The sequence below is a fragment of the Benincasa hispida genome, chromosome 9 (assembly GCF_009727055.1).
Source record: "Benincasa hispida cultivar B227 chromosome 9, ASM972705v1, whole genome shotgun sequence".
In the NCBI taxonomy this organism is placed as follows: domain Eukaryota; kingdom Viridiplantae; phylum Streptophyta; class Magnoliopsida; order Cucurbitales; family Cucurbitaceae; genus Benincasa; species Benincasa hispida.
In genome coordinates this window covers 82,350,375-82,376,396 of record NC_052357.1, presented here as the reverse complement: position 1 = coordinate 82,376,396, position 26,022 = coordinate 82,350,375, and the positions used below count along the sequence as shown (strand labels likewise).

The window sequence follows — 26,022 nt, the reverse complement described above, 5'->3', positions numbered from 1 at the left end:
ACTAAAGGGAACAACCTATCTACTATCCCTATAACGGGTAGGAGTGAATTCCGTCTTGCACCCTATGTTCCCAGCTATCCACCTGATCTTATCCCTGAAATGGGAGGCTTATTGGGCCAGCGATAAGGAGCTGCCCTCACCTATGTAGATCTAAGGATAATTCCAAGTGAACAAGAGTTCATAGTTAGCTCAGGATTAAGATTAAGTTACCTAGGTCATCAATTAACGAAATAGTCAGTTTTATACATAAAACGGCGTTTAGAACGTAAAAAGTGACTATTTCAGGGTTCAATCTTATGTAAACTCTTTACATAGGATGCCTCCACTTTCATGTCTCCACATGAACAGTTTAGGATCCCATTGTTTGTACTAACTACAAAATGGGCCGCATCCATAGTGTCCCCAGAATAAAGCGCCCAACCTTATTCATATACTATAGACCATTTTGGCTATATATTTGAACTTGATTCACATTTATATCACTACATAAAGTTCAAACTTAAACTCAATAGCCTCGGATCCTTAGTTTATTGGATTCATGAATATAGAATTTAATTTTACTAAATATTTTCAATAACAACTTTATTGAACAAGAATATGATATTATAAACTATGAGTTTTAGGACATAAAATCCAACAAATTCCCACTTGGACTAAAACTCCTAGTAGGATCAAATGATGCTGAATTTAACTATGAGAAATTAATATTACATATGAGTACAATAAACATATGAATACAATAAACTAGGGCATTCACGCCCAACAGATAATTTGCCCTTGGGGATAAGAGGGAAAATATTATTTATGGGACATCAACTTTATCTTTCAAAGAATCATAGTTGGCGTCAAAGTAGGCAACATGATGGAAAAGTTGAACATAGACCTCCTTCAGTCGTAATGAATGGAGAAGAGATCTTACAACAAATAACTACGTTAAACTTTTTTGTGCTTAGCAAACATCCATCAAAGCAAGATAAAAAAAAAAAACAAAAAAGAAAACAAATTCTAAACTGGACTAAGAAAAGTATTTTTTTCCAACCTCCATATTGGTCCAGACTATTATTACGACATAAATTGGATGTAATGCATATTGAAAAAAACCATATGCGATAATTTGGTGGGCATGTTGTTAAATATTGAAGGAAAGACAAAGTATACAATGAACGCTCGATTAAACTTACAAGATTTGAAGATAAGAAAGAACCTACACTTGATATAGGTCAATAAAAAGTTTGTAAAACCACACGCAACGTACACATTAACTAATGGTAAACGGATTTCATTTTGTAAGTATTTGAAATCAATTGAAATTTCCTGATGGATCCGTGTTTAACATATCACGATGTGTTAATGACAAAGATGAAAAAATATCGGGGCTAAAAACACACGGCTGTCATGTGTTGCTTCACAGACTACTCCCTATTGGTATTCGAGCATACCTATCCAAGAACGTATCTACTGCTATTGTTGAATTTTGTACATTCTTTCACGATTTATGTGCAAAGACAATATGTGTAAGTGATTTGAACAAACTACAAGTAGACATCATAGTCATACTTTGTAAGTTGGAGAAAATATTCCCGCCTGCCTTGTTCGAGGTTGATCCTATAGTTATGGAAAGACCAATTATTGGACATGGCAATGATAACTTCATAAACGATGATGATGAAGAACAATTATCTCCCAATAATAGTTCAAGTGCTGTTGAATAATTTGAATTAGATTACGATGATGAGTAATGATGTATCTACTCAATTCTCTTTTTCTCTGTTCACAAGTATTTCATATTAATTAATATTGTTTTGTCTTTTTTGTGTTTGTATAGATACGATGTCAACCCCTAATAGGCAACAGGAGGCTGATAAGAATTCTAGGAGATATATCTAGGCAACACGAGATCTTCTGTGGGTGACACTTCAGGTTAGAATATTTTGAATTATATTCTGTTAACTGAAATACATCATAAACTATTTTAAATTTTTTATTCCTCAGATAGTAGATCAGCATCCACTCGGAGGAAACGCGAGGATTCGTGGAACATCGAGTTGGAAAAATACGTCCAAAAACATGGCAGAATTATAATCGTGATAAATGAGGGGGAGACGAAGCCGATCTTTCAACATTCGATACAATTTATTAATGTGATTGGTGTCGCCGTGAGATCTACATTTCCTGTACGATGTCACTTTTGCTGAGGTTCCAAGCGAGTTTATAGAATTGGCTAAGAGTCAATTGTTGGTACGTAATTATAAGTTTATTCTTTTAGAATCAATTGTAAAGAGTCATGAACATCATATATGCTAATTCTTCCTTCATTCTTTTGTAGCCTCATTTCAAACTTGATCTGTCGAGTCAACGACTTAACTATTTTGTAAAACATCAAAGGCAAAACTCCTTCAAAGAATTTAGAGCCGATTTTCACAGACATTACAGGAAATGTGGAGATCCTCAGTAAGCATGTGCCAACCTACCTAGCTGGCTTAAAAATAGGCCAGAAGATTGATATTTTTTGTGTGACCGCTTCGAGAGTGAAGCGTTTCATGTTAAAATAATTTAGGGTATGTATCATTTACTACATTTACTATTATAGAATATTATTTATTTATTTATTTGTTGAAATGTAGGAAATGTTGGAGATGAACAGGAAGAATAGAGAGAAATTACCGATCAACCACGTAGGTAGATCAAAGTCATTCCTGCAAATTTAGGCAGAGTTATACGCAAAGGAAGGTCAAGAAATAGGACGTGTTGACCTATTTAAGGAAACACGCTTTAAAAGTGGCAAGTTCGTGAATGAGGCAGCTGAAAATGCACATGTAACATTTTTGTTTTACTATCGTGTTGTTTTTCATTTCTAACTTCAGTCGCTCGTACTTACACATTTAATTGATATGTCTAGAATCAAATGTTAAAATTACAATCCAACCCCACTCTAGAAGGTTCTCAACTGCTAACAGGGGATGAAATATGTGAGACGATTTTGGGTAGACAACCCGGATATTCAAAAGGCCTAGGTTGGGGCCCTAAACCTAAGTAAAGAAGGGGTAGCAGCTCATCAAGTTCATCATCTACTCAAGGAACGGAGAGGGGAATGGAGGAATTAAGAGCCTATTTCGAAGAGTCTCAGTCAAGGATTAAGGAACTTGAAGACGTTTAGAAATAAATGAAAGAGGATCATGCAAGACAAATGGAAGAAATGAAAAAGAAGATTAAAGACATGATACGATCACAAAACGGAGACCCATCGAATTAGGTATGATTACTACATTATTTAGTTGTCATATATGTTGTTATCCTGCAGTTATGGTAGCAAAGTAGTTATGTCTTAAGTAGCTTTATGATAAAGAATTGTTGGCTATTCTGTAGTTATGGTAGACAAACAACTGGATTTTGATGTGCTTTTTGTCGTTTTTCGTGGGGGGTGGGTAGAGTTTGATTATACTGGTTTTATCGTTGAACTTGAAGTTCTTGTGTGTTTATGAATGTTTATGAAGTTCTAATGTGTTGGGAGGGGAGGGGGGAGGGGGGGTTGAGATTGATTTAAACCATTTTAGGGAGAAAGTTTGATATTTATGTGTGTTCATTCTTGTTTATGAAATTTGTGTGTTTTTGTGTGTTTTTTTATGTTCGGGAGGATTCATATTTATCGTGGAGGGTGAGTAGAGTTTGATTATGTTAAAATACCTTGAATCTGTTTGCTGGTGCTTCGAACAACCTAGTACGGGGGTCTCGCACTACGTGGTTGATTTTTACCCTAGGGTTTAGAGTAGTGCGCTATATAAACTCTCTAAACCTAGAGGCACTGTTTTTATGTAATTCTGAAAATATTCTCTCAAATAATATTGTTCTCCTTCTGCCCGTGGACGTAGTTAACACACTGTTAGTGAACCACGTGTATCTGTGTGTCGATCTTCCCTACTCTACGTTCCTTTTTGTGTTCTTTAATTGTCGATTTCGCAATAAACTGGTATTAGAGCCTTGTTAGGGTTTTTTTCGAAATTCTGCATTTGTTCGACAATTGAAGATGTCTGGCATGAACGTAAGGATCGACAAATTTACCGGGAGGAACAGTTTTGGTTTATGGCAGATCAAGATGCGATCCCTGCTAAAGCAGTAGGGGCTGTGGGCACCGCTGAAGGGTAAGTCAAAGAAGGCTGCCATGGATGACGAAGAGTGGCAGACGCTTGAGGAGAAGGCTCGATCGAGGTCGCAGATGAAGAAACTATCGCTGGTCTTTGGTTGAAGTTGAAAAGTCTTTACATGTGGAAATCTTTAACCAAGAAGTTGCTTCTGAAGAAACGTTTGTATCATCTATGTATGTAGGAAGGTATGTCTCTACAAGACCATCTTGATCAATTAAATAAAATTTTATTAGATCTGCGTAATGTAGAGGTTAAGGTTGATGATGAGGATGCTGCCCTAATTCTGTTGACATCTTTACCGTCGTTTTATGAGACTTTCGTTGACTCGTATATTGAAGGGAAAGAAACTCTGACCTTAGAAGATACAAAGTCCACGTTTCTTATGAGTGAGGACTGTCAGGCATCTGAGTTAGCTACTACAGGAAGCAAGGGACATAGTAATTCTGGTAAGCAGAAGTCGAACCAGAATAAAAGGACTTCGAAGTCAAAGGGTTCTAGATCAGATGATATTTGTAACTACTGTAAAGAAAAGGGGCATTGGAAAATCGAATGTCCTAAGATAAAAAGGAATCAGGAAAAGAAGGAAAAGAGTGACAAAAGGGAAGCGTCCGCCTCTGTTGCACAAGTTGAGATTGATTTTGAAGAAGTCGAGATCGATTCTGATGGAGATCTAGCTTTAGTTGTGAATGAACAGTCACATTCTGATGATGTGTGGGTTCTTGATTCTGGGACATCTTATCATATGTGCCCAAATAGAGAGTGGTTCTCAACCTATCAGCAAATAGATGGAGGGAATGTTAGCATGGCTAATGGTTCTGTGTGCAAGATATTTGGAATCGGCTTAATCAAGATATGAACACATAATGGTGCCTTCTACACTTTAAAAGAGGTTAGGCATGTTCCACTAATGAAGAAGATTTTGATATCCTTTAGTGTACTCAATAGCAAGGATTACAATTTTGAAGGTAAAGGTTGAGCAATGTATGTTTATAAAGGTTCTGAGGTAGTTCTAAAAGGCATAAAGCATAGAACACTGTATTTTCTATTAGGTTCCACGATAACAGGTTATGTTATTGTTGCATTGTCGGTTGTTCACAAGGATGATATGACTAAGTTATGGCATATGAGACTTGGTCATATGAGTGAAAAAGGGATGAAAATTCTGTCAAAAAGAGATCTTGTTTGTGGGCACAAGGTGCAGGATTTTGAATTTTGTGAACATTGTGTTTTTGGGAAGCTTCATCGCAGCAAGTTTCCAAGAGGTGTTCATCGTACAAAAGGGACACTTGATTATATTCATTCAGACTATTGGGAACCTTCCAAAGTTGAATCTATTGGAGATAGTAGGTATTTTTTGTTGATAATTGATGATTACTCAAGAATGACTTGGGTTTTTATGATGAAAAATAAAAGTGGAACCTTCAAGAATTTCAAGCAGTGGAAGATATTGATTGAAAATCAAACTGGGAAGAAGATCAAAAGGCTGAAAACTGATAATGGTATGGAATTCTATGGATCTGAATTTAATGAATTCTGTAAAGCTGAGGGGATTGTTCGCCATCACACTGTTAGGAATACTCCACAGCAAAATGGGGTTGCAGAACGTATGAATCAGACGTTGTTGGAGAGAGCAAGATGCATGCACTCTAATGCAGGGTTGGCTAGAAAGTTGTGGGTAGAAGTAGTAAATACATCATGTTATCTGATCAATCGTGGATCTCACACAGCTATTGATTGTAAAACACCTTATGAGGTGTGGTCTGGTAAGCCTGCAGATTATTCTTTATTAAAAATTTTTGGCTGTATTGTCTACTATAATGTTAATGAGGGTAAATTAGAACCGAGAACTAGAAAGGGTATATTTGTGGGTTTTGGGGATGGAGTTAAGGGATATAGAGTCTAGTCACCTTTTGAGAATAGAGTCATACTTAGTAGGACTGTGATGTTTGATGAAAATTCCATGCTTAACTCAACTGTAAAGCCTTTTGTGATGTCTACTGATGTGGGAGAAATTAGTAGTGTTGATAAACAGGTGAAGATACCTGTGAATGAATTACAATATCAAGGTGGAGAAGATCAACACGTTACTACAGAAACTGATATGCAACCTGAAATTAATGTGCCTAGAACATCAGAAGTTGATTTTCCTGAGAATTCTAGATCACGAGTAGATCAATCGAGCATAGCTCGTGATAGAGCTAGAAGAGTTGGTGTTAGACCTCCTGTGAGGTATGGTTTTGAAGATATGGTTACTTTTGCATTGCAGGTTGCTGAAGAGGTGGATCCTCATGAGCCATCCACCTATAGAGAAGTTGTGTCATGTGGTGAGTCTGCTAAATGGCTTGCTGCTATGGGGGATGAGATGGAATCTCTTGACAAAAATCAGACTTGGGAAATAGTTAAACGACCTAAGGAGAGAAAAATTGTCATTTGTAAATGGGTCTTCAAGAAAATGGAGGGAATATCACCTTTAGAGGGCATTGAATATAAAGCTCAAGTTGTTGCTAGAGGGTTCACTGACGCTTGATTTTATGAAGTGGAAATTTGGATGCTATGCGTTAAGGGAATTGCGTTGTGCATTCAGGTTTCCCTAGCGGAATCCAAGTGTAAATTCCTTTGAGTTCCCTGGTAAGTCCAGGGTCGAACACAGGGACTTGTGAAAACAGATTACGTTGGTAATTTTTATGAAGAGCTTTGCGGTAACTAGATAAATAAAAATATTGTTGGGTTTGTTGTTTGCGTTGATAAAAAAGAAATAAATAAACGTGGTGGATTTGAGAAAAGGCAGTTGTGTGATAGATGCAATAAGTATGTAATGAACGGGTTGAGAAGATTTTTAGCTAGCATTACTCAGGAATATGTTAGACTATGCATTCATGTTACAACGATGCACAACAAGTCATTTTCCAATGTAAATGCGATGCTCCTAAGTCTAGGATGCATGTGTTGAATGTAAAAGTGTCCATAGAGCTTATTCTTAAGTCTCTACTCTTGTCCTATGGGATGATACAAAATGCATGAAAGCAAGATGACCGCATACAATCATATCCTATCTCTAGAATGCATGCGATACGTTGATAACAAATAGTGCTCATTCCTAAGCTCCAATCTCTTGATTATGTGATCTAATTTGGTTCTTCCGAGCCTAGATTCTAACCTAACCTTCCCAAGTCTAGATCTTATCCTTAGACTACCCTCCCGAGTATCTCTAATGGACAAATGAAGCATACATAATACAAGATAATCGCAAGAATGAGGATTCCCTAGTTGTACTAGCTAAATGCTTCTCAACCCATTCAACTGATATAGCTACTCATGCGTGAATAACAGAGAGTGGATAGATATAGAGAAAGAAATTTCATTCTTATAAATGATTGAGTACAAAATGACAATGGAAGTTAAAGGTAGAGAGCCTGGTAGCAATTCCTTGCTGATCGAGACTTTTTACAATGAAATCTCTACTCTGTTCTAAATATGTTCCCGCTTCCGCAGGCGTCGGCCCTCTCTCTGTCCTTGAAGCTTCTGGCGCTCTCCCAAGCTTACCGGAATGATCTATCGGCACAACTTCCTTCCTCGTGTGCACCTTAAAATGAAAGAATACTAAGAACAAAGACGTGCAAACTGATGTATGAATTTTCTAACTGCTAAACTCGTGAACCCCATCTCTGAAGAGTGCCCTTGGTATTTATAGAGCATCCATGGTGAAAGGCGGCTTCTCTCTCATGGTTGTACAGATGGGACGATTTTAATTCCTGACTGATGCGCTGAATATTTGTCACCAAAAAAGCTGAATGTACTTTGTGACCGTTATCGGTTGTCAACTTAATTTGGATTCGACTGTCATCAACTTTATGTCCCATCGCGCTTAATTAGCCTTTCACCTAAATGCGCCTACCATGTTGCACTGACCAAGTTGCAGCGATCCTTCTCGGGCGAATGTTTGAGAGCGCGATCAACGCAAAGTCTTGCAGTGAAGTTGTGCTCGACCGATGATTTCCTATGATCGTAATTCTTGCATTGCGTTAACGCATATTCTGCACAAAAATACAAAAAGCAGCAGTTCTAATGCGATGAACGCATGCGACTGCAATATTATGAAAACGATGCTTAATGAACGCAAGTTAACATATTTCATCAACGCAATCCAACATTGTTTAAGAACTTAGCACTATGATAACGTGCATTTTTGTCCGTTATCATTCACACAAAGGGAAGGTGTGAAACCCGGATTTCCATTATTCCTACTTAAGCAGGTGGTTAAGGAAATTAACTAAGTAAAACTTAAATCCCATGTTGAAGTGAAGGAAATTTCTAGGTGTTGAATAGATTTTCCTTGACTAGTTTGAGTTAAGCTTTAATTGATGAAAAATTGACTAAGCGTTGGACTAGGTATTGCCATGCGTTGGCCATAAGATCTTGGAGAGATTACTTAGGCAAAGGGAGAAGAAAAAGTGTGAATTTGGAAGCTTGACTTTTGGGGGAAAACTTGGAAAATTGGCTAAGTATAAACCTATATGATGGATGCGTTGGATGCCTTGGATGATGGATGCATTGGATGTGTTGGATGCGTTGGATGATGGGTGCGTTGGATGCGTTGGATGATGGATGCGTTGGATGCGTTGGATGATGGATGCGTTGGATGCATTGGATGCGTTGGATGATGGATGCGTTGGATGCATTGGATGCGTTGGTGAAGGAAGGAAAATGGAAGTGAGGCATTGGGATGGCAAGAGGGCTTGAGGGTGGCATGCGTCGAGCAACCTCGGCCAAATGCCCAGCCATGCGTCGAGCAACCTGGGCCAAATGCCCAACCATGCATCGAGCAGCCTCGGCCAGACGCCCAGCCATGCGTCGAGCAGCCTCGGCCAAACTGCCCAGGCATGTGTCAATGTACCCAGCCCAAGCGTCAAGCACTACCGAGCCTGCCGAGCGCCCATGTGTTTGCCAAGCCCCATGCGCTCATGCCGAGCAAGCCTTACGGTGGTATCTAGTGAGCCATGCGTCGAGGATGAGTGGCCACTCTATGCATTGGTGATGGCTAGCTCTTGCGATGGTAGTGAGTTGACTTGCTATGCGTGGATTATAGACTATGCGTTGATGGCCTAATATGCGTTGAACATCCAAGGGTTTGTGGACGCATAAGAAGGATGAACTCATGGAGAATGTCATCTGGACATGTGGCTTGTTAGGAGGAATTCTTAAACCTTAAGAAAATTAGGTGGAGGTATAAGAAGACATGTAAAGGATGGGGGCTATGCATTGGTGAAAGGAGAAGAAGACACTTTGGCTTATGCTGATGCAAGATTGCGTTGATGGTGTAAGGAAGAGACACTTGGTCATGCAGCCAAATAGGAGGTGTCGGCCATAGAGCAATCTTGGACACCTATAAATAGAGCCAAGGACTTCAGATGAGAACTCAAATTCTCTTCAAAGAACATAAAGAAGAGTGTATGAGGACTAAGTGAGAGAAGACCATGCGTTGGTAGCAAGACCATGCATTGGTCAAGAAGTTCCAAGAGGGGAGATGCTATCAGGTAGAAAAGACAGAAAGTAACATCAACTTGGAACGAGGAGTTCTCTGAGAATACTCGTGCCTTTAGAGTGATTTCAAAGCCATCTGAAAGATAAAAGAGTCTAGTTTTCATGGTGGGGCTTCTGGAGAAGAAGCTCCAAGTAATCGGGTTGGAAGCTAAGAAAAAGACAGAAGGGTCAGACTGTCGGGTAAGCTGGGCCAGTATTGATGTTTTGAAGATTCCGGCTAAAAAACGAGGATTTCTGAGCTAAGATTTTATGCTAAGCTTCCTAAGATATTTTGGAACATGTTTTCAGAAGGAACAACTGGAACAATCATACCAGAATATGAATCTCCACCAACATAAAATGGATTTGTTATAAATTCTGGGTGATCAACCAACCACTACCGATCCAAATTACCGGTTACAATATTGATAAAGGAATGAAAAAAAAAAGAAAAAAAAAAGAAAAGAAAAGAAAAGAAAAATTAGGTCAAATGATAATCTTCTTGAATTAGATTCAGTAATTAGTGACAAATTTTTGAGAAATTACTCTAACTTAAACTCATGTATACTATATACCTTTCTTAAAAATTGAAGATAGTGGTGAATTTGACTAAAATCTCCTGGCTTAAAGTGATGAAAATTGGTACTGCTGATAACCCTATTGATATGTTCACCAAACTGGTTCCACAAGTCAAGTTCCAACATTGTTTGGACTTGCTGAATGTTTTGAATTGTTAGTTGTCCCCTTTATGGAACACTTTGAGGCATGAGGGAGAAGTCTGGGTACGTCTGGCGATATTGGCTTATGTTGCATTTGATACATATGTTATCTGGGAGAGAATTCAACTCAAGGTGGAGATTTGTTGAAATGCCTTGAATCTGTTTGCTGATGCTTCGAACAACCTAGTACGGGGGTCTTCCCTACTTTAGGTTACTTTTTGTATTCTCTAATTGTCGATTTCGCAACAGATTATACTCGTTTTGTTGTTGAACTTGGAGTTTTTGTGTGTTTATGAATGTCTATGAAGTTCTAATGTGTTGCGGGGGGAAGATTGAGATTGGTTTAAACCATTTTGGGGAGAAAGTTTGAGTTTTATGTGTGTTCGTTCTTGTTTATGAAATTTGTGTGTTTTTGTGTGTTTTTTTTATGTTTAGGAGGTTTCATGTATATCGTGGGGGTGGGTAGAGTTTGATTATACTTGGAGTTCTTGTGTGTTTATGAATATTTATGAAGTTCTAATGTGTTGTGGAGGGTGGGTTGAGATTGGTTTAAACCATTTTAGGAAGAAAGTTTGAGTTTTATGTGTGTTCGTTCTTGTTTATGAAATTTATGAAGTTTGGTTGGACGATTATGAAGTTCTAATGTTTTCTTGTTTAGTATGAAGTTTGGTTGGACGATTATAATATTTGTGGATGTTTTGTTGATGAAATTTGAACGTGTTGTGGATGTTTAAAAATGATGACATTTGAATGTTTTGTTTTATTGTAGAATGTTATTCGGAGATGAGGTTGGACAATTTTTCAAGATGATGTGTTCAAGACGTGATCCAGACGTTGTTTTCATTTTATTTCTTCTATGTATTTGTGAAAACAAACTTCTTTTATTTAGTATCAACTTTGTTTTATTGTAGGATATTGTAATTGTTTATTTATTTTTTATAGTATGGACTTCGTTTTCATTGTTATATTTATTATATGAATCTATTTAAGTTGGTTAATTATGTTTTACAGGTTATTCAGATCAAATTTTAAAAAAGTACAAACTATAAATTAAAAATATTTAAAAGACAATTTTCAACTCATGAAGGAACTCCCCACGCATATTTTATTGCGTCGGGAGTTCCTGTAACTCCCCATGCATGAAACAAGTCGTTAGGAGTTCTAGAACAAGGCGTCGGGAGTTAGTTGAAGAACTCCCAACGCATGTATAGGGCATCGGGAGTTCCTCCAACTAACTCCCAATGTCTTCCTTTCATGCGTCGGGAGTTCTTCAACTAAATCCCGACGCCTTCCTTTCATGCGTTGGAAGTTCCTATTCCGACGGATTTTTCCCGACCAAGCTCCCGACAATCCATTATTCGTCGAGAGAGGCTCTCCCAACGCATTTTCTACCCTTTCCCAGCGAATTGTGACATCTGGAGAAGTTTAATTTCTTGTAGTGAATGACTATTAAAGTGTTAGTTTTTTGGAGTTCTTTCTTATCTGCTTAATATTCGAGTATTTTATGCCTAATTTTGTAATTATTTCGTTTTTTTATTTTTGGTTTTTGAAAATTAACCATATTTCCTTCTCATAAGTACAATTGTTGAATTATTAGCCAAATTTCATAAACAAAAACAAAAATTTTAAAGCGACTTTTTGTAGTTTACAAATTTTGACTTGATTTTTTAAACCATTGATAAAAATTAGATAACAAAAAGAGAAATTTGGAGGTGAAAGTAGTGTCTATAGGTATATTTTTTAAAAAATAAATCAAATAGTTACAACACAAAGTCTTAATTATTAAATTTAAATATCGGTTAGATTTAAAGCTTTTTCGTTTTTCTTTAGATTTACAATTTTTATAAAACGACTTATTTGATAAACATTATCAATTACTTTCATAATTTGAAAAACATTTCTAACCTTGGTTGCTTTGTTTCACTTTGAGAAAATATGTCGAGCTAGTGCTAAAAATTTTCTTTGGTCCTCCGTTTGAATCTTGAGGTATAACAATTTGCTTTATATATTTTTTTTTTAAAATTTAAATTTTACCATATGTATATTTATATTGTTTTAATTTAATTTTTTAATTTTGCAACATGTGCATATATATTATTTTGAATTTTAAATTTGAATTTTGCAATATGTAAATTTGTATATTATTTGAATTTGAATTTAATTTTTTTAGTATACTTGAACCGGTTAGAATTTTGTAATATACAAATTTATTCATTAAATATATGCATTTAGCCTCATGTTAAAACACAACATCTTACAGTGGTCTGCGAGTTTGTTTCCTTTTGTGTTGGTGTTGTTCTGATCTTATCTTGTAGGCTATGTTTTGGGTTTTGTTATCCTGTCTTTGCTTGTATTTTGATACTTTGATGTCTTGATCTCGGGCTATGAGATATTCCTTGTTGTTGTATAATAATATCACCTATTTTAAAAAAAAAACACAACATCTTACACAGCAACATAAATTAAGTTGAATCTACATCTATATCATTAAGACGAATGATTTGAGTAGAAATAATATTGTAAATCCAATCTGAACAATATGTGAAGGAAAAAAAATAATTGTATTATCATTCCTAATTTTGTGTTGGAACTTATTTGTATTAAATAATTAAACTTTTGATAATTGTTTTTTTATATGTTTTAGTGCAATTTATATACCTTTTAAATTATATAACTAAATTGTATTTGAACTTTCAAAAAAGAGAGAAAAAAAAAAAAAAAAAAGAAGAAGAAGAAGAAGAAGAAAATATAAGAAATGTAAAAAATATATATATTTATCAAACAAATTTTTGTTTATTTTTTTCTAAAAATAACGAAAAAAAATAGTTACCAAATATATTTTTGTTTTAAATTTTTAGAAACTAGTAAACAAAGAAAAAAAATCATTAGAAGGAGTTATAGTTGTCAAACTTGATTGCTCTCCACACTACAAATGATATATATATACATACACACATGAAAAAGATATTGATATTTTAATATAATATTTGTGTGAGGTAGTTTGTCGTTTTTATAGACTTATTTTTATTTGAATCATGATGCATACAAAATATATTATCATTTTAGATATTAAAAGATAATGAACATATATGTATGTTGGCCTAGTCCGATAATTGTAAATTTTAATATAAGTTATTCGATTATAATTGAACAAGTAAATTCAACTCATAAGGATTCTCCAGATATCCATCTACTAAACATTATGCTGCATTCTCTTCTTGTGTATTCTGCTGTGTGCCCTCCACCCTACAAATTTCATATTAAAATATATATTCTAAGTAACTTATTCAAAAAAGCTAAACTAATTCACCTCCATTTGTTTTTCTTACTTACTTTTATAGTTGCAAATGTCATATTGTTTGCATAATGCCTAGTATACCTATCCAAACCAAAAAACATTTATTAAGTTATGAAGTTAACTATATAATAAATTACATAAAACAAAAAATTTAAAAAAAAAAAAAAAAAATACCCGGCCACTTGATCCAAGATAAACCATGGTCTCCAATCATCAACAATCGAATAATTTAAAGCTTTGATCCACGTTTGAGTGTCCAAATGCGGCACCAACATATCATGATCTCCACTATATTTGGGTAAACAAAAAGAATTAAGATAAAAAAATTATTATATGCAAACAATAATTTTCAACATAAAATTATTACTCATTACCTATAGATCAAAGATCGATATCCTTTAGAACTAAGCTTCACGTGATAAGAAAAAACGCTTTCGATTTCAAAAGTGTAATCTTTTCTATTCTTACATCTTATCCATTCTTCAATACTTCCCTGTAAAAAAGAAACGGTGGGTGCAATATATTTCTATCTAAAGATCTAAAAAAAAATATATCTTCACATAATCTTTCTACCTCACGAACGTGAAGTGCTTTCCAAACTTGATCCGTGTTAGCCCAATCATTAGAAAGTTTGTATTTATATTCCTACACATCTAGGATGATTAGAGGTTTCACGTAGAATATTTATTTGTATTAATTATGAGGGGGAGGAAAAATTACAGGGCAACGACGAAAAGAGAGTGATGAGTTTTGATTGATCAACAAATTTGGAATGCTATTGAGAGACCTTCGATCATATATATCTTGTTGCTTTGGAGACTGAAATGGACACTTTGGATCTAAAATACATGCTGGCTCGACATTCGAAATACACTGAGATGAATAATAAAAGAAACTCACATATATAATATACACATATAATCAAAATAATATCATATAATAATGTCACAAACCTCTTTGTATATCTTGTAATGTTTTAAGCACTCCACATTGGTTGGATCAATGTTCACGTATTTCCCTTTACAACTAGTTTTCAATGACTGTCAAATCAATAGGTTCAAATCAATTCGATCATTGTCTCTTTCTTTTTTCTTTTTTCTTTTTTTTTTCAGTGTTTTGTTTTTTCATTATACTTTCTTTAATTCAAAAAATGTTAATTATACTACCTCAAATAATTCTTCCGAGATGAGAGTCATCCTATGGGCAAAAGGAATTGCAAAATTGTCACCGGAACCACGAATAGTATAAGGATTTCCCAATATGTATCCCTAATACGGACAATATGAAGAAAATGAGTACACTTGATTAGTGAATTAAAGTTATCAACTCAAACAACAAAATAACTCTACATGTGCCAAAGTGAGATTAGCTCAATATTGCCATGTATTCTGATCCAAGAATTTAAAGATTCAATCTCATATCCATAGTTATTATTACTAAAAAAAATTTTAAAATGCCACATATTACAAACCTGAAAATTTATAATTGGAAATTCAAGTGTATTTCCTGTTGAATGAAAAAATAATAGTAAGAAATAGAAATTTATCTCATTTGATGATTAAAATGTCAATAAAAAAAAAATTATACCTCCTACAATTTTTTGAGCAACAACTGGAACAATCATACCAGAATATGAATCTCCACCAACATAAAATGGATTTGTTATAAATTCTGGGTGATCAACCAACCACTACCGATCCAAATTACCGGTTACAATATTGATAAAGGAATGAAAAAAAAAAAAGAAAAAAAAAAGAAAAGAAAAGAAAAGAAAAATTAGGTCAAATGATAATCTTCTTGAATTAGATTCAGTAATTAGTGACAAATTTTTGAGAAATTACTCTAACTTAAACTCATGTATACTATATACCTTTCTTAAAAATTGAAGATAGTGGTGAATTTGACTAAAATCTCCTGGCTTAAAAGCGGACGAAGTTGTATCATATGAAAATCCAGTCCCCGCAGGCAAATCTACAAATATTATGCTAGATTTCTAGCATTTCATTTATTACAGTGAATTGAAGTTAGGCTAACTATGAACATGGAAGACAGAAACACATATATATCTTTTTATAATAGGTCAAAACTTTAATTAATAATCATTACCTTCGTCCATGAATAGGGGTTTAAGAGTAGTTCAGGAATGCTATCATTGTATGGTTCTTCCTTAAAACTTATAGGACCTTTAAATAGATCATCAATAAAATCATCCAAATCACAGTCAATCAAGCTGAAAAAACAAACTAAGGTTAAATAAATGGGAAGAAAATCGTAATAGTAAAATCAGACAAAAACAAGTACGTTGGTATTTAGGGCGCTGAGTTATTGAATTGTGAAGTTCGTAATTGGAGTGTAGAGTTGGAAGGTAAAAATCTTCAATAAATGAGTAAAATAGAAAAAAAAAATGGAATTCATCGATAAATGTGCAAACTTTGTTAACTATTTCAAATTGAATTATTTAACACTAACTTATGCAATTGGTGGACAAAACAACCTTAAAACAAAAATAAATAAATAAAAAATCGAAGGCTCCCGTTTCGTTTTTAGTTTTTAATTTTTAAAAATTAAACCTATAAATAGTTCTTCCACCTTTATGTCATTTTCTTGTTCTTAAATGGTCTTCTTCAATTCTTTTAGGTTTATGCTCTACTCCGAGTCAAGATCTACCCGATTTGGATTTGCACATATAGGACAAATGCCCCCAATAGCATGTCTTTTTGCTACGACTTTTTTTTTTTTCAATTTACTTCTCCTATCTATTTTTTTTTACCAAACTAAAAAAAGTAATTTAAAATTTTGAACTCAACTAAAAAAATAGAAAATAAAAACTTAATTTTCAAAATCAAAATCCACCAAATATAACTAAAAAAAAGTAATTTTAAATTTTGACTATGAATTCAACTAAAAATAAGAAAATAAAAACTTAATTTTCAAAAACAAAATACACCAAATATAACTAAAAAAAAGTAATTTAAAATTTGGAAGAATTCAACTAAAGAAAATGAGAAAATAAAAACTTAATTTTCAGAAACAAAATCCACCAAATATAACCGTGGATAAAAGAAATTAAAGCAATTACCAATTGCAAAGGCAAGTCCAGAGAGGGCAGAGCAACCGGGACCTCCGGTAAGCCAAATAATGAGAGGATCCGTTTTGGGATTTGCATCGGATTTGATAAAATAATGAAATATCTGAAATTGATCTGAATCTCCCACACCCACATACCTGTTTCCATTCCAAAATTCAAAACAAAAAATGCTTTTACCGTTTTTTATTTTCTATCAATTCAAATCTCCACGAAATGAGAAAGCTCCAATAACAAAATTAAACCAACCCAGTTTCTAGTTCGAAGGGAAGAGGTCCTGAGAATCCCGGCAAATACTTCACCCTCGAGTATGACCCTCCGGTGGCGGCAGCGGCCGAGAAGAGCTGAACAAGAAGGAGGAGGAAAACAGAGCATCGGAAAAGGACGGTGGCGAAGCCCATGGAATAGGTGTTTTAATTTTTCAATCCCCACGGCGACGAAGAGACTACTCTTATTATTATTATTATCATGAAGGAAGAAACTATTATTCGAATTATGTTATATTTTATATGTCTTGTGCATCCATTATATAATCTTTTTTAAAATCATCATTTTCCTTTTTGAAATAATTTCATAAGCCAGCTCGAACATGATGAAATTAATATTTTATTATTTTATCCCACACCAAACGACTTTTTAAATGAACATATATTTCATGACCTTTGTCCTGGTCGTGTTAAATAATGTAGGGAAAATTTTCTATGGTATTAGATTTAATAATTTTGATGTAATTTTCATATTTTTCAATTTTACCATGCATATTGAATGGGGGTAGTTTTATCATTTTACTATGGTCTAACATATGACACTATAGGTTGTTTAACCAATTTTAATGAATTGAATGTAGGCCATTGTACTTATTTTAAGTTTTTGGAGAGCTTTTTGAATTTTGTAGTTCACGTGTTGAGTTGCATGTCAAGAATATTTCTTGGCATCTATTCTAACAATCTGAGCTTTCACCACAATCTGAAGCTGAGAAGGAGTACATGTCTAGAGTTCCTTATACTAGTGTAGTGAGAAGTTTGATGTATGCTATGGTCTGTACTAGGCCTGATCTTGCCCATGCTGTTAGTGTTGTCAGTAGGTTCATGGGTCAACCTGAGAAGGAGCATTGGCAAGTCGTTAAAAGGATTTTTCATTACCTTAGAGGTACATTTGATGTTGGTCTTGTTTATGGGAATTGCACAGAGTGTTTGGTGACTGGTTATTCTGATTCTAACTATGTTGGAGATGTTGACAGTAGGAGGTCTAAGACTGGCTATGTGTTCACTCTGGGTGGTTATGTTGTTAGTTAGAAGGCAACCTTACAGCCTACAGTTACTTTGTCTACTACTGAAGCAGAGTACATGGCCTTGACAGAAGCTGCTAAAGAGGGAATACGGCTGAAGGGGGTTAGTTGGTGATCTTGGTTTGCATCATGACCAAGCTATTATATATTGTGATAGTTTGAGTGCAATATGCCTAGCCAAGGATCAAGTTCATCATGAGAGAACTAAGCACATAGATGTAAGATATCACTTTTTAAGAGGTGAGCAGAGAGTTAAAGTGATGAAAATTGGTACTGCTGATAACCCTATTGATATGTTCACCAAACTGGTTCCACAAGTCAAGTTCCAACATTGTTTGGACTTGCTGAATGTTTTGAATTGTTAGTTGTCCCTGTCTCTTATACACATCTAGATGTGTATAAGAGACAGCTGTTAGTGTTGTCAGCAGGTTCATGGGTCAACCTGGGAAGGAGCATTGGCAAGTCGTTAAAAGGATTTTTCATTACCTTAGAGGTACATTTGATGTTGGTCTTGTTTATGGGAATTGCACAGAGTGTTTGGTGACTGGTTATTCTGATTCTAACTATGTTGGAGATGTTGACAGTAGGAGGTCTAAGACTGGCTATGTGTTCACTCTGGGTGGTTATGTTGTTAGTTAGAAGGCAACCTTACAGCCTACAGTTACTTTGTCTACTACTGAAGCAGAGTACATGGCCTTGACAGAAGCTGCTAAAGAGGGAATACGGCTGAAGGGGGTTAGTTGGTGATCTTGGTTTGCATCATGACCAAGCTATTATATATTGTGATAGTTTGAGTGCAATATGCCTAGCCAAGGATCAAGTTCATCATGAGAGAACTAAGCACATAGATGTAAGATATCACTTCTCGAGGTGAGCAGAGAGTTAAAGTGATGAAAATTGGTACTGCTGATAACCCTATTGATATGTTCACCAAACTGGTTCCACAAGGCAAGTTCCAACATTGTTTGGACTTGCTAAATGTTTTGAATTGTTAGTGGTCCCCTTTATGGGACACTTTGAGGCATGAGGGAGAAGTCCTGTCTCTTATACACATCTAGATGTGTATAAGAGACAGCACACATATATGGCGAAAGAGTTATACTTCCATCACTGACATACTTTCACTACTACAAAATCTACATTACTTGACACTTGTAGTTTTTAATTATTTGACGTTTCTTTGGAAAAAAAAGTCAAGTAATGACCTTTTAGAATAGAAAATGTCAAGTAAAAGGGTTAAAAAAAATGGAGATTAACGGAATGTTTCGGATATTTTCACGCGAACCATTACTTGACACGTTTTTCGTGTCAAGTAAAATATAAAAAATAATTGACTTATTATTTTAAAGAAGTAAAAGTGTTAAGTGCCCTAGATTTAGTCGATGACCTTCAAGCTCTTGTCCACGGCTGCTACGATATTTCAGTCGACTGTCAAGCTCCGGATTTTAAAAACCCTCTTCCCCTTTTCTTCTCAACTTCAATTTCCCCAGATTACCCTTTATTTTCTTCTTCTTCTTCGCCGACAATAGCATGTCGAAATCTCCTCTTACTGTGTTTTCCATCTATCATGTTTCTTGTTTTGATCTTGTTTCTGATAAGAGAGGCAGTGGCGGGTCTTGTATCGGACACAGCGGTGCTGGTGGCGCTTCAGAAGGCCATGGGCATTTTGAGCTAGACTCGCTATTGGAACCTCTCTGAGAATACTCCATGTTTGTGGCTTGGCGTTACTTGCAATGGCGGGAAGGTTACTAAACTGCGGCTTCTCGACGTTGGTCTCGTCGGGATTTTGACTCAACTTCAAACCTTATCTCTTCGTTCTAACATGCTTTCAGGTTCTATTCCGTTTGATTTTGCAAACCTCCATTCCTTTCAGAACCTCTACTTGCAACAAACTCGTTTTTCGACGAGATTCAGCCAGTTCTGTTCAGTAGTTGGAGTCTTGTTCGCCTGATTTTGGCACACAACAAGTTCATCGGTCCGATTTCATTAGGTTTCAATAATCTCATGAACTTATAGATTCTCAATTTGGAAGAGAATCAACTTGATGGATTTATTCCTGATTCAAACATTCCCTCACTCAAGTGTTGGTTGACGACACAATATATTATCCTTTTTAAAGATGAACTTCAATTTATGGCTCTTATTTAATTTATGCATTAAGGTTACAACAATTAGTTATGATACTTTTTAACTTGTTTGTACTGTTATATTTATATCATAGGAGAAAGAAGTTTATAGTGCATCGACCACACATGGGAAAGGGAAGAAGGTGAAATTATAACTTGGTTGTTCTACATCTTATTTGAAGGTGAATTGTATAAGTCCCATGTCCTTCTATCTTATTTAGGAATGAATATTTTACTCATGTTCTATCTTAATTGTGTTAGGGAAAAGCTTTAAGGACGATGCCGAAAGAGAAGGAAGTTACTAGTGCACCATCCAATTTATCAATATCCTTGAAGTCTATTCTTAGGTACGCTGAAAAGGTAATGATTGACGGGACTAGTATTTTCTTCCAACTACCTGTTGAGCTCTTTGGTTTTGACCGAAAGAGTTATCTTCTATGAGAAGATGGGATCGAATTTTGTAGCATGCAAAAAGTGAAAACTTTATTAATGGTGGCTTATATCGCATAAGTAAATTTTATTTGTTCATAATATATTATCACATTATTAATTATTAGTAAGTTAATATGTTCGATCTATTATTGTAGGTACCTACATTCGTTCATTTTTTATTCAAATAAAGGGTTGAAGTACATTTTTGTAGATCCATCTCTTATATTCGCGAGCCAAAATATTCAAGAAGTTAGAGCTCGAAACCTTTGTAGTAGATTAATGGCTTCCGAACACGATCAATTAGTTATTGCTCCTTATAATCCCTGGTAAGTATAATTAGGTATTGCTCCTTATACTCATGTTCTACCTTACTTCTTGGGTGACTTGAAAGCAAAATTGCTTCTTTTTTTTTTCCCCTTTTTTTTCAATGTGGAATTGTGTTGGGATCATTGAACTTGTATACCAAATAGTGGAATATGAGAAAATTAGGTTGAAAATTTTGCATATTTGTTTTATGATGGAGTAAAAGATTTTCTATATTTTTAGACCAAGAAAATGTTAATGTAATGAGCTACCTTCATATTCCATACTAATTAGTTGTATATTTTATTAAGTGATCATTGGTCATTAATTGTTATTAATGCGTATGATGACGTGGTGTACTATCTTGACTCATTGAGAACAAGTTCACGAGAAGATATCAAATACATAACAAATACGTAAGCTAACTTTGCTTGGATCTTTTTTTTTTTATGTGTAAAGTTTATTTCATTTTGAATATTATACCATACTCTTTGGAAAATGTATGGCAATGCCGATCTTTCAGTCTCAAAAGAATTTGCAGAATACTCGAAAAACCACATTCTGGAAAATAGTAAAAGCAAGTATAAGAGCATTAAAACAATTAATAGACTGATGTTTATTTAGTATATTTGTATGATATGTATTAATTATTGGTTTTGTATTGTAGTGTCCTTTATAAGTGGTAACTGTCGAATGTGGGTATTATGTTATGAGATATATGCGAGAAATCGTGACTAAAGAAAATAATATTATCACAGATATGGTATATCTTTAAACTACTTATATATGTTGTAACATTATAAATAGTGTAAATAATGTATATTTGACTTTTTATGTTTTATAGATTGATACAATTTTGGAATCGTTCATATACATGAAAGGTAATAGAAGAATGGAATTGTTAAGTTACGTTGAATATATTGAACTGATATGTAGACATGAAATATGTGCAATTCTTTATTTTAGTGGATGAAATTGTCTTATTGGAACACATGTAATGTAGGAAACGAGAAATGGAAATTAAATTCGAATGTTTAATTTGAAAAAAAAACATAGATTACATTGGAAATGTGTAAAGAATTAGATTACTTGTCCATTATTTTGTGTCAAGATAAAAATATATTTGACATATAAAAATGTCAAATGTGTTATTTCGATTGACACGGAAATTGTATCAACAAATATTTGTCTTGACGTTTTTTAGAATCAAGTTATCACATTATATTTCTTTTATAAGCGTTAGGTACCCTTTACTTGACATTGGAAAAACATCAAGTAATCCAATTTTTGTTGTACTATTTAAATTCTTATCATGTCTTGGTATTTATACCCTCTGGGCAATTCTAAATTTATTCACGTAGACAAAACTTCTCACCATCCTTTAACTTTTCCTATAGGTCTAAGCCCAAAAGTAATTTCCAACAATTTCTACTTTTCAAACCTTTTCAATTCAATATATATATTTCATATATTCTAGCTATACGTATGTATCTATATACTTATAAAGTATTCGTCGAAACTACGTGTGTTACACATGTTTCATGAAGTTGAAATTGTGAAATATATATATATATATATATATTGAAAAGATTATTCAATCTAAATTTCAATCTCACACAAATGTTAAAATACACGACTTACTTTAAATGATAAGAAAAAAAATTAACATACCTTAAACAAAAAAAAAAGTGATTTTTTTAAATGCTTTCTTTATTTAACATGAAATACATATTATTTAGAGATAAAATGTGATTTTTTTTATATATAAAAATTTTCTTTATTTAACGTAAAGTAGATATTAGGTAAAGTTAAATTGTGATTTTTTTTTAAAAAAATAGTTTTTCCTTAAAAAAAAAAAAAGTAGATCTTCGTTAGAGATAAAATGTGGTTTTGTTTGTTTCAAAAAAATCATTTATTTAAGGTGAAATAGATATTAATTATAGATAAAATGTGGTTTAAAAAATAATTTTTTCCTTTATTTAAGATATTAGTTAGAGATAATATGTAATTTTTTTATATTGGTTAGAGAAAAAAAAAAAAAACTATGTAGATATTAGTTAGAGATCAACTATGATTTTTTTCCTTCTCATTTTGATAATTTGATTGTCTTATTAATTTCGAGCTTTGATTCAATCCAAGACTTTAAAAAAAAAAAATTGTTAGTTATTCAAAACTTTTTTATTTGATGATTTACTATAAATTAAACCAAAATAATAATTATAATTTTTTAAAAAAATTTGTGATAATAATCTTTTAGTTAGATTTTTTTTTTAATGATTTGATTATCTTGTTAATTTCAAATTTTGATTTGAACCAAAATTTAAAAAAATACATATATCGTGATTATTTTATATTTAATAAAAAAACTTTTTATTGGGTGATTTGATAAGCCTCTTAATTCTAAACTTTAATTTAAACCAATTTTTTTTTATTTAGATTGGATTATATGATTTGATTATTCTCTTATTTTTAAACTTTAATTTAAAGCAAAGTATTATTATTATTTTCATTATGATCTTATCTATATTAATTTTTTTAATTGATTTGGATGATATGATTATCCTTTTAATTTCAAGCTTTAATTAAAATAAAATATTATTGTTTTATTTTTTGTATAAAATTTCATAATGATTTTTTCTTAGTTCAAAAAAAGATATTTTATTATCCTCTCAATTTCAATTTTTTTCATATTTTAATTTTAAGAAAATACAAAATTTCTATGCAAACAGAAACCCTAAAAACTTAATTTCTTTTGATTTGCAACCATCATTCTTCTTGATTCTAAACTTTATTTCAATTTTTTAATGCATTGATGTGTACTTACAATAAAATTGAAAGGAGCGGAAAAAAAAAAAGAGAGAGAGAGAAAGAGAAAGCATGTAAAAAATAGTAAAACTTATTATAAACCCCAAAACTGAACTGATTAGTGTGCATTTGCAAAAATTAAAACAAACTACAAAAGCATTAAAACAATCATTTTTTTCCTATCACTTTGTCGACATCTAAATTGCTGAACTTTTGAGTAACTTCTTGAATCTCAAAAGCAAGGTTTTTTTACCACTCTCTATGTGAGAGTCAATAATGAATCTGCTGCGTGTATAGGGAAAAAAAACTATAGAAACGTATACAAAAGTTACATTAAATCACTCTATATATTTTTACAGAATTGAAAAGTGAAAAAATATTTTAAAGAAAGAGAATATACGTTAATAAAAAAGAGAGAGGATATTAACAGATAAATTAAACTTCTTAAAGAAGGAAAAGAAACATTGAGAAAGATGTTGATTAACGAAATTTTTTTAAAAAAAATACCTAGAATAATTTTTTTATAAAAAAAAAAAAAAAAGTAAGGAGATTAAAGAGAGCCAGCTAATAAAATTAAAAAGAAAAAAAAAAAAGGAGATGAGATACCGAATGGAAAATGAGAGGTTGAAATTTAACTTTTTATAGAAAAGTTTAAATCTCAAATCATAATTTTATTTCATTTTTCTATTAAAAAAAGTCTTTATTTAATGTGAAGTAAAGATTATTAATGGTAAAATTTGATTTATTTAAAAAAATCGTGAATAAGAGATTACAAGATAAAATATGATTTGTTTTTAAATTTTTTTTAACATAAGAGATACCCGATGGAAAATGAGAAGTTGAAATTAGCTATTTATAGAAAAATTTAGATCTCCAATCATAATTTTATTTTATTTTTTTGTAAAAAGAAATCTTTATTTAATGTGAAGTAGAGATTACTAATTATAAAATGTGATTTAAAAAAAAAACTGTGAATAAGAAATTAAAGGGTAAAATGTGATTTGTTTTTAAGTTCTTTTTAACTTTATTTAACTTTAGATTATTATAGATAAAATGTGATTAAAAAATCATGAATAAGAGATTAGAAAATAAAATATGATTTTTTAAAATTTCTTTTCCCTCTATTAAATGTGTAGTAGATATTAGAGATAAAATGAGACTTTAGTTTAAATGTAAGGGGAAATCAAATGTTTCTCCCCATATTCATTTCAAATAGTACTAGTTTAAGAACACATGCAATGCACATGAAATCTCATAGTTTGAATTAAAAGTTTTAAAAAAAACCTTTAACATGCAATAAGAATTATATAGTTTTTTCTTTATATATGTATATGTATGTATATAGTACAAAGTAAAAGAAAAAAAAAGGTTGTGTTAGTTATGAAATTATCAAATAAATAAATATATATATTATGAATTTTGGTATTGTAATATGGATAATGTAACATTTTTTATTTTAATGTTTCTCATATATTTATCGTCAAAGTAGTACTCTCATACATGGAATGATGAATTTTATTTTAAATTCTCTGAATCGATATCTCTCGAGGAACTGTTGCAATTGCTGAAAAAAAATATAGAATTTCATAAAAAGTTAAAGGAAAATTAGGAAGTTTCCTCCATAGCCATGTTTTAGTCTTTGAAATTTATGTACAAAGAAAAAAAACCTATTCCTAAAATCTTGTAGGTTAAATTCAAGTAACTAAAAGTTTTTAAGTTTTTTATAAAATTTACTTTTGTGATCATAAATAGATATTATTTAAAATTGTTTTCGTAAAAGATATTATGCATTATATTTGAAACTGTAAAATAAATTTTTAATTTATAATTATTTAACATAGAAGTCTAATAAAGTAGTTTTTCTTCCCACATTATATGATATCCTATTTTTATAATTTATAATTTTATTTTCTGAAATTATCTTTAGTCTTTTTTTTTAATGACTATCATTTTTATTTTCATAAACCCAGTAATAGTTATATCTTGAAACTTTTCGAATAAATTTTCTTTGAAAACAAAAGATGATGAGTATAAAATAATTGCATCACAATCTAATTTTAAAAATCAGAAAGATTATGTTCTCAATTTTTCTCTAGAATCTATTCATTATGTTCTAAAATATATTATTCTAAAATCTTCATCTCTCCCTCTTCTTGATTTTAAGGTTTTTTCACTTGCCCCAACCAACTTTTTCTTCTTTGTATATCTCTACTTTCATGGTTAAGGGAAAAAAAAACTCTAACCAAATTTTCTTTGAAAATAAAGGGATGAGTTAAGATGTTTTGATGGGAGAAGAAGGAGAAA

At 32.6% G+C, this 26,022-nt stretch overlaps 1 protein-coding gene across 3 annotated transcripts; it reads right to left on the bottom strand.

The window, feature by feature from the left end:
- Window positions 1-13,360: 13,360 nt before the first annotated feature.
- LOC120086739 (serine carboxypeptidase-like 13) lies at window positions 13,361-17,314 on the bottom strand. Of its 3 annotated transcripts, none has more exons than XM_039043526.1 (14): window positions 17,014-17,287; window positions 16,759-16,904; window positions 15,786-15,909; window positions 15,550-15,672; window positions 15,267-15,369; window positions 15,151-15,185; window positions 14,846-14,947; window positions 14,633-14,719; window positions 14,400-14,552; window positions 14,253-14,324; window positions 14,054-14,172; window positions 13,854-13,967; window positions 13,715-13,760; window positions 13,361-13,627 (listed from the first exon to the last, which is right to left on the bottom strand). In XM_039043526.1, the coding sequence occupies exons 1-14, from the start codon at window positions 17,137-17,139 to the stop codon at window positions 13,547-13,549; spliced, it is 1,431 nt and encodes a 476-aa protein (XP_038899454.1). In that variant the 5' UTR covers window positions 17,140-17,287; the 3' UTR covers window positions 13,361-13,546. The 3 variants fall into 3 exon arrangements, with proteins under 3 accessions (XP_038899454.1, XP_038899456.1, XP_038899455.1); XM_039043527.1 differs by having other exon boundaries at window positions 13,362-13,627; window positions 15,786-15,862; window positions 17,014-17,314; XM_039043528.1 differs by lacking the exons at window positions 14,253-14,324; window positions 14,400-14,552.
- Between the last annotated feature and the right edge of the window lie 8,708 nt (window positions 17,315-26,022).